Raw genomic sequence first — 10,922 nt, forward strand, 5'->3', positions numbered from 1 at the left:
CTCCTGGAAGACACACCTACCTGGCCTCTCCGAAGACACAGCGGCGTGGCGATGGCTGCCTTTCTTCCTAATGGGGCAAATGGGACAGGAGAAGCCACAGGACCCAGGGGTGGATTCCCCAGGCCTAGGATCATGCAAGCCACTCACCGTGGGTGATGTTTAACTCGTTGCCAATGGCTAAGCTCCAGACTTTGCCTCTCACGCTGGGAGGGATTCCCTGCCACCATAAATCTCGAACTTTTCTAGAGCACCACCTGGACAAAAACGGAAGCATGAGTTTATGAGTTTGTTCTCAGTGACGAAATATTTGTCTACCCACGTGCTTGACCCCAAACCACAAAAGCGGGGGAGGCCCAGTCGTTATGTCACAGCCCCTGGCCTCAGGGAGCTTACAGTCCACCGTTCCAGAGAGACAGACCAGGAGGTCGACGACTACCTTCCACTGGGTTACTGCTGTGCCAGGTGTGCCACAGGCACTGCACACGCAGAGATGGGCGCCACAAAACAGGAGCCCAGAGTGCTACTGTGGAGCCAAATTCTCAGTGACCAGCAGCAGTCGAAGCAGAGGAAGGGTGGGAAGGACGTTCTGCACAGAAAGCACAGCAACGAGAAATAAGCCGGCCTGCTCCGGGAACGGCAGGCAGCTGGGCATGGTGTGCGGAGCCAGCAGGCACTGCCGCAGAGCTGCCGATGGAGGGCAGGCCCCAGGGGGCCTCGAGAAGGGAGCCCGAGGGCACAGCCGCCAGCCTCTGCACAGCTGCACACACACAGCTGAAGCGCTCAGGCAAGGCAACTCTAACGGCAGGACAGCTCTGCTAACTCAGAACGTTCGGAACTGCAGAGTCGCCGAGGTCTGCTGGTCACAATGAACACACACTGCTGACAGACTGGGACAGACATAAAGGTGCCAAAGGCTCCCAACACGGTGCTCCTCGGCACAGCGCAGAGGGGAGAGCACGGGCTGACGCTGCAGAAACCGGGGCTGCAGCCCCATAACACCCTTACCTGGGGAACCCGGAGCAAACTCCTCCTCTCACTATCATTCTCCCTAAACCAAGATGATGGAACCTTCCCCCTGACCCCAAAGGGCTGCTGTGAGGATTAAGTGGGACAAATCAGAAAGGTGCCCGGTACCCAGCTGGTGGTCATTAAGTGGCAGTTCCTGTATGAATGCACGCGTCTGGACCACATCAAGCATCAGTCAATGTAGGGTGGGCCAGGGCTCTGCAGCCACACAGGGAGTCAGTCCAAGGGTTCTGAGGACCTTAACTCTTGTTACTGGGCCCCACTGCCCAGAAAAGCAGGCTCTGGGCACAGCTTGTGTTCCCCGTGCAGAGCCTCAACAGGGCAATCTCCGCTCCCCCCGGACCCCACCTCCACAGTGGGAGTGAGTAACACCCAGTTAAGTGCCAGAAGCAAGTCCCCAACAACCTGACACACGGTTCAGGTTGGAAGAGAAAAAAGGAAACTGGCGTCCAAGCTCCCCCAGCTCCTGCTGATAGGGGGAGGCCCAAAAGGAGCCACCAGCCTCTGTGCATGGCTCCAAGACTGCTGTCCAGACACCGGTCCCTAACCATTCTGACCACGCAGGAGGAAAGACCTACAGCTGTCCCTCAGACGCAAAGGAGGCAACAGTGCCAGACTCTACTGTGTACCGGCTACTGGGGGCTGTCACCAAAGCACGCCCGGCGCCCCTCCTCAGACAAGACAACAGCGACTTGAGCAGACAGTTGCAGTGTACCCAGCGGGATCCTCTACAGGCACCTGGAGCCAGGGCGAGGGCAGGAAAGGCTTCTCCAAGGAAGACTGAGCTTTAAAGAACAAAGTGTTAACCAAATGAGGAGATACAGGGCAAGAGCACTCGATGCAGAGGGAATGGAACATACAAAGGCCCTGAGGCTCCCTAAGGAAAGGGCACTGTCCAAGCAAAGAAGAGATGAAAGGTGAGGCTACAGGGAAAGGGACGTGCTGTCCCATGAAGGGTCCTGTCGGCTAAGCCAAGCAATTCCAATTTTACACCGAGAGTCATAGGAAGTCACTGAAATGTAAAGTATGGAAGTGACACAGATTCGTGCCTTAGAAGATCCCTCTGGCTGCTGAGCAGAAGACAAGTGGAAGGGGTGGGAGGGGAGCTGTCACAGTACCAGGTGAGAAACGACAAGGGCTGAACCAAGGCAGGGGAAGGAGACTCTGGGCAACTTAAACTTATCAGATAATTTCACCAGGGGCTGTGAGAGGAGCTACAATTAATACAGCTGCTTCCCATGAATTCTGCAAAGAAATGTAGAGTCTAGAGAGCTTACATTGTTTCCCAGTTAGGCAAAATCTCATTATTCCAAGTGAGGACAGCATTTCCAATACTTTCTTCTAATCTGCATCTTTCTTCCAGCTGCTTTTTTCTCCTCTGGGCTTCTTTCAGCTCTAGAAATCACAGTTAAAAGAAGGAAACATCTATTAACTGATATGCACTGATTTCAAGCTAGGTGATTTTTCTCAAAGAGCCAGGCTGCAAAAACACCAGGAAGAGGGCAATGAAGTAGAGCACTGAGACCTGACCTCTTCCAAGACTCGTTTCACACCTTACGGAGTTTAGAAAGCTTAGGCGTTATCCATCTTTTAGTAAGCTTTTTTGTAACATAATACACAGAAAAGTATACAAATAAGAACCTAATGAAATTATCACAAAATAGACAAACCCATGAAACTACAGCCCCAGTCAAAAGACCGAACAGGAACAGACACACCAGAAGCCTCTCTGTGCTCGCCTCACCCTTTCCAATGGAACCTGCAACTTCACTTCTCACAGCTTAAGAATAACTCTTAGGGTATAACAGCAACTCTGAGAAATACCATGCATTTTCATTTATACATACTTTTTTGTGGTAAAATACACAAAACATAAAATTTACCATTTTAAGTGTACACCCAGTGGCGTGAAGTACATTTCACATTGTTCCGCAACCATCACCACCGACCATCTCCAGAACTTTTTCATCTTCCCGAACTGGAACTCTCTCCCCACGAAACACTCCCCGACGCACACACCCCGCCCTGCTCCCCAGCCCCCGGCAACCTCCACTCTACTTTCTGTCTCTATGAATCTGACTCTTCTAGGTACCTCATATAAGTGGAAGCACACAGCATTTGTCCTTTTGTGTCTGGCTTATACCGCTTAGAATAATGTCTTCAAGCTTCATGTTAAGTGTGTGTCAGAATTTCATTCCTTTTTAAGGCTGAATAATATTCCATTGTACAGACAGACCACGTTTTACTATACATACTTTTTAAACGTCTAAGAATCATAGGGTTTTTAGGTGTCACAAGGCACTTTATCAAATCCCATGACATCTTCTCGTAAATAAGGAAAACTGAGCCCACAGACAGAAAGAGATCTGCCTCTCCAGCATCACTGGCTAAAGCTTTCTCCAGCCTAGTACTTTTATCCTACACAGTCTCTTTCCTTGTGTAAATTCAAAGTGCTATTATCTTGAATGAAGTAACCAGGAATAAGTAGTTAGTGGAAACATACATTTTCGATGAAAAATTATAAATCTCAAAATATTCAATAAAGCATCCACCAAAGTTCAGGTTCTACAGCTCCATCAGGTAAAGAGAAAATATCCATAAAGACACAAAATCTTGTGCTGACTTACATAACCAAACACATGTGAGCTCCATTACCTCGCTTTTTGGCCTGAACCACCATTTCTTCATACTGTTGCCTGTGTTTCTGAGCTTCTTCAGCTGGCTTCGCCGGGAGATTTCTTGATAGAAAAGAAATGATGTTTCACCATTTTAAATATTAAATAAGAGAAACTTGAAGCATCATTTACTAACAAATGAAAAGCTCAAAGACCAAAACCACATTTGTTAGATGATAAAGACGCAGCTCTTTCATAAACTAAAAATATTTTTTTACAAAAGTATTAAAATAAGCTCATTTTTAAAAACCTGAAGTCTAAAGATTAGCAGAAAGAAGAAAATAGCAATTAACCGTAACTCCAATAGAGATAAACACTTAATCTTTGGGTGTTTTTTTTTTTCCACCCCAGTCTCCAAAGAAACTTTGATTTGACCACACCGCACGAATACAATAATTGTCAACAGCTACCCTTGAAGTAGAGCACCCTAATGGTATATATTATTGATACATCTATGTATGAATATAGTCCCTGGCCAGTTTTTTTAAGTAAGTTTCATACTAGCTATGTGGTTCATCTCATTTATACACACACACACACACACACACACACACAGAGATTCATACAATAGTTCTAAACAACTAAATGTGGTATACAACTCTGAATCCCGGTTAAAAAAATAAAACGCATGTTCTCTTTCAGAAACGTGCTGGTGAATTTGCTGGTCCTTGAAAACTGGGAGGGCGGCAATGTCTGGCTGTCTGTGCACATCACAGTGTTTTTGCTGCAGGAGAACAGGGCACGACTTCCCACAGCTCATGTTTTAGACAGCATTACAGGACGGATCCTCACGGTGCGGCGGCTTCTACCAATAATCTCTACCTACCTTCTGAATCCTCCATTTCAGGGTTTCTCTCCCCATCTACCCACACATCCACAATTTCCAAGGACCGAAAATTAACATCAGAAGACACATTTCTTCTGCAGACTTCATCAATTTTAAATGTCAGGGTTGGCAGGGACCTTAGGGATCCTAGCCGAATGTTTTACAATCTCTCTTTTTCTTAAAATCTGTGGACGGGCTTCCCTGGTGGCGCAGTGGTTGAGAGTCCGCCTGCCGATGCAGGGGACGCGGGTTCATGCCCCAGTCCGGGAAGATCCCACGTGCCGCGGAGCAGCTGGGCCCGTGAGCCATGGCCGCTGAGCCTGCGCGTCCGGAGCCTGTGCTCCGCAACGGGAGAGGCCACAACGGTGAGAAAAAGCTGTGGAATCTTTCTATTCAAATACAGTGTTCTACGGAAACTCGATGCTTAAATAGAGATAAGCTATGGCCTGGTACAATGGAGCAATCCCTTTCCCTTATTAAGGTCTCCAAACACGATCTACAAGTCCGTCATCAAAACCCATCTCTCCTCATCAGATGGATGGAAACCAGAGGCCCAGAAGGGAAGGGAACTTGCTGGGATCACCTAGCCTGTTTTCTGCAGATCCCAAAGAACCAGTAGGCTAGTCCAGGAATTGTTCTACAACACTGGGGTGCCTCCAAAACACCCACTTTAGAGTACACTTCCTGGTGCTTCTTACCGTTACAAGCCAGACTATAATTAATAACAGCTATTTAAGCATTTGGAAATGCTAAATTAAAGTAAAAAATCACCTGAATGGAAAATCCTGATCAAAACTTCTATGTTAAATGAAAGTTTTCCAAATTAGTCATGCTATCATATAGAATACACATTAGTGGAGGGAATGAAGAGGGGCCCCGCATTTTTAGTAAGTGACGTGCTAATTTTTCTTCCCCTTTTCTAATGAAAAGGTGACTAGCAAATGTACTTATCCCTGAAAACAAACTCTCCACAGACTCTTCTTCAGACTCACGCTGGTCTGTCTTCCAGGATGAGTGCGGTGGTGGAAAGAGGCTCAAAGTCAAGATGCTTCCTCACATTCTGCTTTGGAGAGGGTGGCCTGCTAGGTCGTCCAGCCTTGTCTTCATATTCCTAGGACAAAGAAACCAGGGATAACTCCAGGTCCGGCCAATTCTGATATTACGAAGCCCTTTTCAAAGTAAGCAAGGTGTTTTGTTATGAAGTCCTTTAAGTCGATTTTGAGGATGATGCACTGAAAATATTTCTTGCTCTTTAGAAGGAAAAACTGCCCATGAAAGGGGTTCAGCTCTGCAGTTCAGGCCATCACGTTATGGGGACTGTGGGCTTCCCATACTGGTCGGGAAGTCACTAAGGATCTCATCATCCCAGCTGCTCCGCTAAGGGCCCGCAAACATCGACTCCGGTCTCCTAGGCTGCTTCTGGGTAAGAGGTGTGTATTCTGTCTTCTGGACACCGTAAATTTGAACTGATTGCTGCAGTGGTCACAGGGAAGCTCAGAGTCAGAGTGATAGCCAATTCTAGCATTCATCTGACCCCCACCCCTGGCTTCATCTCCCACTCCCACCCTAAATTTCTAATGCATTTCCTTTTACCCCACAGCATTTTATCTATTTTTGTTTGCCTTTCAAACCTTGCCTGAAATGAGGATGGGCTTAAAAATTAAAAATCTTTTGCTTAAAGATGATTAAAGCTGTTTCATTTTCTTAAAGCAGAAACGTCAAGAAAGAAATTCTTTAACATCTTTGTGTGAAGCCATCACTGCAAGCCGTTACACGAATAATTGTGCCATGCCCTGGAAATCTACGAGCTGCCTCCACACTTCCAGGTCATTAATTCGTCCTATGAGCTGCAACCACAAAACCTCAGTCACACCTGGTGACCCACATTCCAAACACCCAACCAGCAGAGTTCAGGAGAGCCAAGTAATCTGTGCCAAAGAGTCCAGTTTCTGAAACTGTGTGTGTGTGCGTGCCTGTGCATGTGTACCCTTAGCCCTCTGCAAAAATAAAAAAACAGTGTTCTCTTGTTGCCTATTATAGACAAGGCTCTCAGGAACCTCCCTTAAGGGAAGGCAACCTAACTGGGAAGACAGGACAAACAACCGAGTAGTTTAAACTAAGATTTAAATAACCACTCCCGATACAACAGAAGCAGTATCAGGAGTGGAAAGTGATGAATTGCTAAATGAATTTTATTAACACTAGTTGTCAAGTGGGGTGTTACTGGTAAAATTACTTGGCAAACAATTATTCTCTCAGCCAGGAAAGCCTATAGAGGCTTCTAAAAAGTTAAAAGAAAAAATTTTTTCCTCAAAACCCACAGGCTATGAGAAGCGTGTGCACCAAGAAACAGGTGGGTGGGGCAATTTCTGTACATCTGGAGGTACAAGGTTAGGGGTCTTAACATTGTTTACCCTGGTGTAAAATGGTTCCATTAAAATCTAAAACGACCTCCACTCACCCAAAGCGGAGAAAATGGACTCACTCTGTCATCCATTCAAACATCTGAGCACCTCCACGTGCCAAGCGCTCAGCTGCAACTTCACATGCTACTAAAGAGCCGTCCGAAGTACCATGTGTAGCCATCAGATTCTACATATGTACCCAACATAAAATCTTGTATTTTATAGGAAATCTACCAAAAGTTGTGTGCTGAGAAAGATCCTGAGGCACGCTGCATATTAACAAGAATTGTTAGCGAACGCCCTGTAAGGTGCTACTTACTTGCTGATGCTGGTCTAGTGAGCTATATGCCAAGGCCAAAGATGCTGAGGCCCGAAGTCAGATGCCCCAGCATGCGGATGCCCACCTCCACTTGCTTTGTGTGCTTTACACATAGTTTAACTTTATCTCCATAACGATCTCTATGGCAAGTGTCACCGCATTTGACAGGTAGGGCCACTGAGGTTCAGAGTGAAGTGACTTGCCCCCAAGTCCATAGCCAGCAAGGAGCTGGGCCTGCAGGACTCCCCCACTCCGCCACTCTGCGCAGGCCCAACCTCTCCTGTGGATATACTCAACAAACAGGTGTGCAGTTCTGGAGGGAAAAGGCCAGGTCCTACTCGAGTGAAGTGTGGTCTCTGGGGCCAGACGGGCCTGGGAGCAAATTCAGATCCACCAGGAACTAGCTGTGACCCCCGGCAAAGCACAGCTTAGAATCCCTGCACCTCATTTCCACATCTGCAAAAAGGGAAACAGCACCTAGCAGAGAGGGCTGTCTAAGGAGTGGCAGAGGCTTGTGAAGCAGTCAGCACAAGCCTCTCGGTGCAGAGGAAGCGCTCCGTAAAGGCTGGCCCTGGCTGCTGTCTGCCGTGACCCTTTTTCTCCTCGGGCTTGAAACTGTATAAGGCAGAAAAAATGCTCTATGGCCAAACAACAATCAAGGAGCCCTGCAAGGTCTGCAAAGAGCACAGATACGAAGACGCGTTGTAAAGTTAATTAAATGCCTTGATTTGTGATTTTAAAAAAATCAGTCTCTTCAGTTAGAGCTCGGAGGCTCCATCACAAACGGTAACAAGCAGCACAGTCGCAACGGGCCAAGCACTTTACACACACGGAATTGGCTCAACTTGCCCTTCACACTAGCTCCCCACAACCCCGAGAGAGGAGCTGCCATAAGGTGGAGGCCGGGCTGGGGCTGGAGGAGCTGGACCAGAGGCAAGCACCCTGGCTCTGCCCCTGCACTGCTCACCGCAGACTGCCACTCGCTAGAATGCATGATCCAGTTTAATCATTTATATTCAGTCTAAATGAAGCTTTCAACTATGACACAAACCTGTAATAGTGAATTAAGTGCAGATGCAAGGCAAATACTTATGTTTTAACCACATAGAGCCCTGCATGATTTAAAAAAAAGGAGGCCTGGCCTGTCCATACTTGAAATCCCAGGGAAAGCCTTTTCAAAATTCTAAATGGCATTTCAGAATACGAATGGCTTTGGAAATTGTTAACAGATCCTACTCCAAATGTAGTTCTCACACTGCTACCTAGAGGGGTCGACAGTAAGCTCATCTTCCAAGCCAGACAAACCAACTTCAGGAACAAGAAAGGGGACGATTCACTCTCAGGACAGACAACTTTCAGCTGTGAGTTATCAACGCCGAGGTCAGCATGTGATACGGCAAGAGCTAGGGCTTTGGAAGCGAAAAGACTGAGTTCTAAATCTAAGTCCTGGCTCTGATCTGGGGCAAATCATCTTGCTTCTCTCTCGGCTATAAAACGGTAGCAACTGTGGAGACTCCTGTGATGACGAGATCACGAGACAAACATCCAACGGCTGCCCATGAAGTATGAGCCCTTTCTGTGTGCCAGGCAAATGGTGGGGTCGGCCCAGCCCCGGTGCAACTCATCCTTCCAAAGTTTCTCCTCCTCTTGGGGCCCTTATGGGATCAAGGTGAAGTCTCTTGGTTTAAACCAAGTAACAATACCATTCATTGCTGTGCTCACCACAAGTCCTGCAGGCTAAGCAGCATAAACCATCCATTCAAGGAACCACTACAGATTCCAGCACGCTGCATAACCCTAGAGGCAACTTAGAATAGGGTTCTGCAAAGTTCTAGTGGCAAATCAGTTTTGCTGGTCACGACAGTATTTTTTTTAAATCAAACAACACAAAAATACAGAGTGCACATAGTAAGGACAGTTTGTTTCAGTTCTATACCTACTTATAGCTATGCCTTCTTGAGAGAAGTGAGTCTCAACCTAAATTTTCTAACCTGGGGATGGGGGTGGGGTGTTGTGTCAGAATAAAAAGCTTACAAGTCACTAATTTAGAAGAGGTCACAGTCCCTGCCCAGAGTGGTGTGCCTTGTATCCTGCTGGGAAGGTAAGACCAACACCAGAGAGGCAGCAGCAAACAAAGCCTACTGCACCCAACTGGGGGCTAAGTGCGGCTGTGGTCTGATGATGCAGCAAAGGTTCAGGAAAAAAGCAGTACACCAGGGCAGCTGAGCAGAGCCTCAACTCCACACAGGGGCCAGGAGCTCATTTGTGAAGGGGCCTGGCACTTTAGCAGACCTGCAGACCCCACCTTGAAGGGCTCACTCACTCTAGCAGGGGCAGTACGATGCCAGCAGAGGCTATGAAACCAGAGCAGACGATAAAAAATGTGGGAGCCCTAAGGACAGGACACCTATGGCTGGAGGGAATCAAAGAAAACAGCTCATAAAGGGTGCCATCTCAATGGACGAAGGACAGGGGAGAGCTGGGCTGGAAGCCGTGAAGGAGGGGCATCCCGACAGCACAAGCAGCAGCCAGGAGATGACGGCGAACAGGCTTCTCTGTGAGTGAGCATGAACGCTTTACGTGGGGAATGACGCCGAGTCCAAGTTCTGTTCTAGACTTCATGGTCTCAACAACAAGCCTCCCAGAGCTGACGGGACAAGCCAAGACCAAGCGAGAGAGAGAAAGGAAGAGCTAGACTGGGGTAGAGCCAGAAAGTAAACAGTGTGAGGTGTGACGAGCCCATTAGATACATCCAGTGGCAAGGCCTACATCACGTGCATGATCTGAACAGTGCTGGAGATAAGGATGGGGCATTAGACCCCTAAATAAAGTTATAATCTGCCAGTTGAAGAAGAAAAGAAAAAAATGTCCACCTCGACAGACATCTGTGTAAGAGGAGAAGATCAAGATCCTCAAACAGTGAAAACAAAGTGCTCCTGGTAGGATGACAAGAGGGGTGTCACTGCTACTCAGAGAACTGGAAGAGTGCTGTAAAAGACAGCCAATTACGCCCAAACGTGGTAACAGAAGCCCCCTGGCTTCCTGGAAATCTATGTTAGCTACAAGGAGAGAGGCTCATCAGTTAAAACCCGTGCGTAAGCCTTGGACTCAACTGGTTACAGCATCAAGATTAGCCTTTTAAAATAACCAGGGGGTTTTAGAGGTACGTCTGGAATAAAGCATAGCAGGTGACCACGTGGCACCTATTAACAGACTGACGTGAAACCAGCGTGAGGGACAGAGAGTACGGCAACCCTGTGGGCACCGGCTGAGGACCCTGCGGGGGAAGCACTGTGAGTTGGCGGCAGGCCTGGGTCTAAACCATCACCTCCAGATCATCACCAACGGCAGCGTGACCTTGGGCATGTTCCTTCACCCCTCCAAGCCTGCTTCCCCACCTATTAAATGAGAATGAATTAACGAAAGACACATGGCCATAGCAGGTGCCTCAAAACGACAGGGAGTATTACTGTCATTATTTTGCTGCAAAATTACTTTTCACAACACTTCCCGCTAAGAGCGGTGCTTAATAAGGTTGTGAAGAGTAGATGAAAGTAAAGAGCCCAGAACACTGCAGCTGGCGTCACACTTTGCCATTTATAACAAGCAACTTTTGGGGGGAGAGGGGTGTTGTCTCACAATCTGGGGCAAGATCTGTTCTATTTTGCCAT

The 10,922-nt window shown here is 47.5% G+C and overlaps 1 protein-coding gene across 14 annotated transcripts in view; it reads right to left on the reverse strand.

Moving 5' to 3' along the window:
* TBC1D14 (TBC1 domain family member 14) overlaps positions 1-10,922 on the reverse strand; it is a 105,784-nt gene that overhangs the window by 31,562 nt on the left and 63,300 nt on the right. For 12 of the 14 annotated variants that reach the window (XR_016393184.1, XR_004022311.2, XM_089911471.1 and 9 more), the window contains 4 exons: positions 5,520-5,638; positions 3,682-3,764; positions 2,304-2,421; positions 148-254 (listed from right to left, as the gene is read on the reverse strand). Coding sequence is in view for 12 of the 14 variants with exons in the window: in XM_089911471.1 (XP_089767597.1) it covers positions 148-254; positions 2,304-2,421; positions 3,682-3,764; positions 5,520-5,638 (427 nt within the window). In the remaining 2 variants the exon portion in view is untranslated. The remainder of the gene's footprint in view (positions 1-147; positions 255-2,303; positions 2,422-3,681; positions 3,765-5,519; positions 5,639-10,922) is intronic. The other 2 variants (XM_089911474.1, XM_089911475.1) reach the window with 1 other exon arrangement.

Source organism: Delphinapterus leucas, chromosome 5 (genome assembly GCF_059928025.1).
Source record: "Delphinapterus leucas isolate spDelLeu-1000000601 "Yukka" chromosome 5, BTC_Dleu_Yukka2, whole genome shotgun sequence".
NCBI classification, from domain to species: domain Eukaryota; kingdom Metazoa; phylum Chordata; class Mammalia; order Artiodactyla; family Monodontidae; genus Delphinapterus; species Delphinapterus leucas.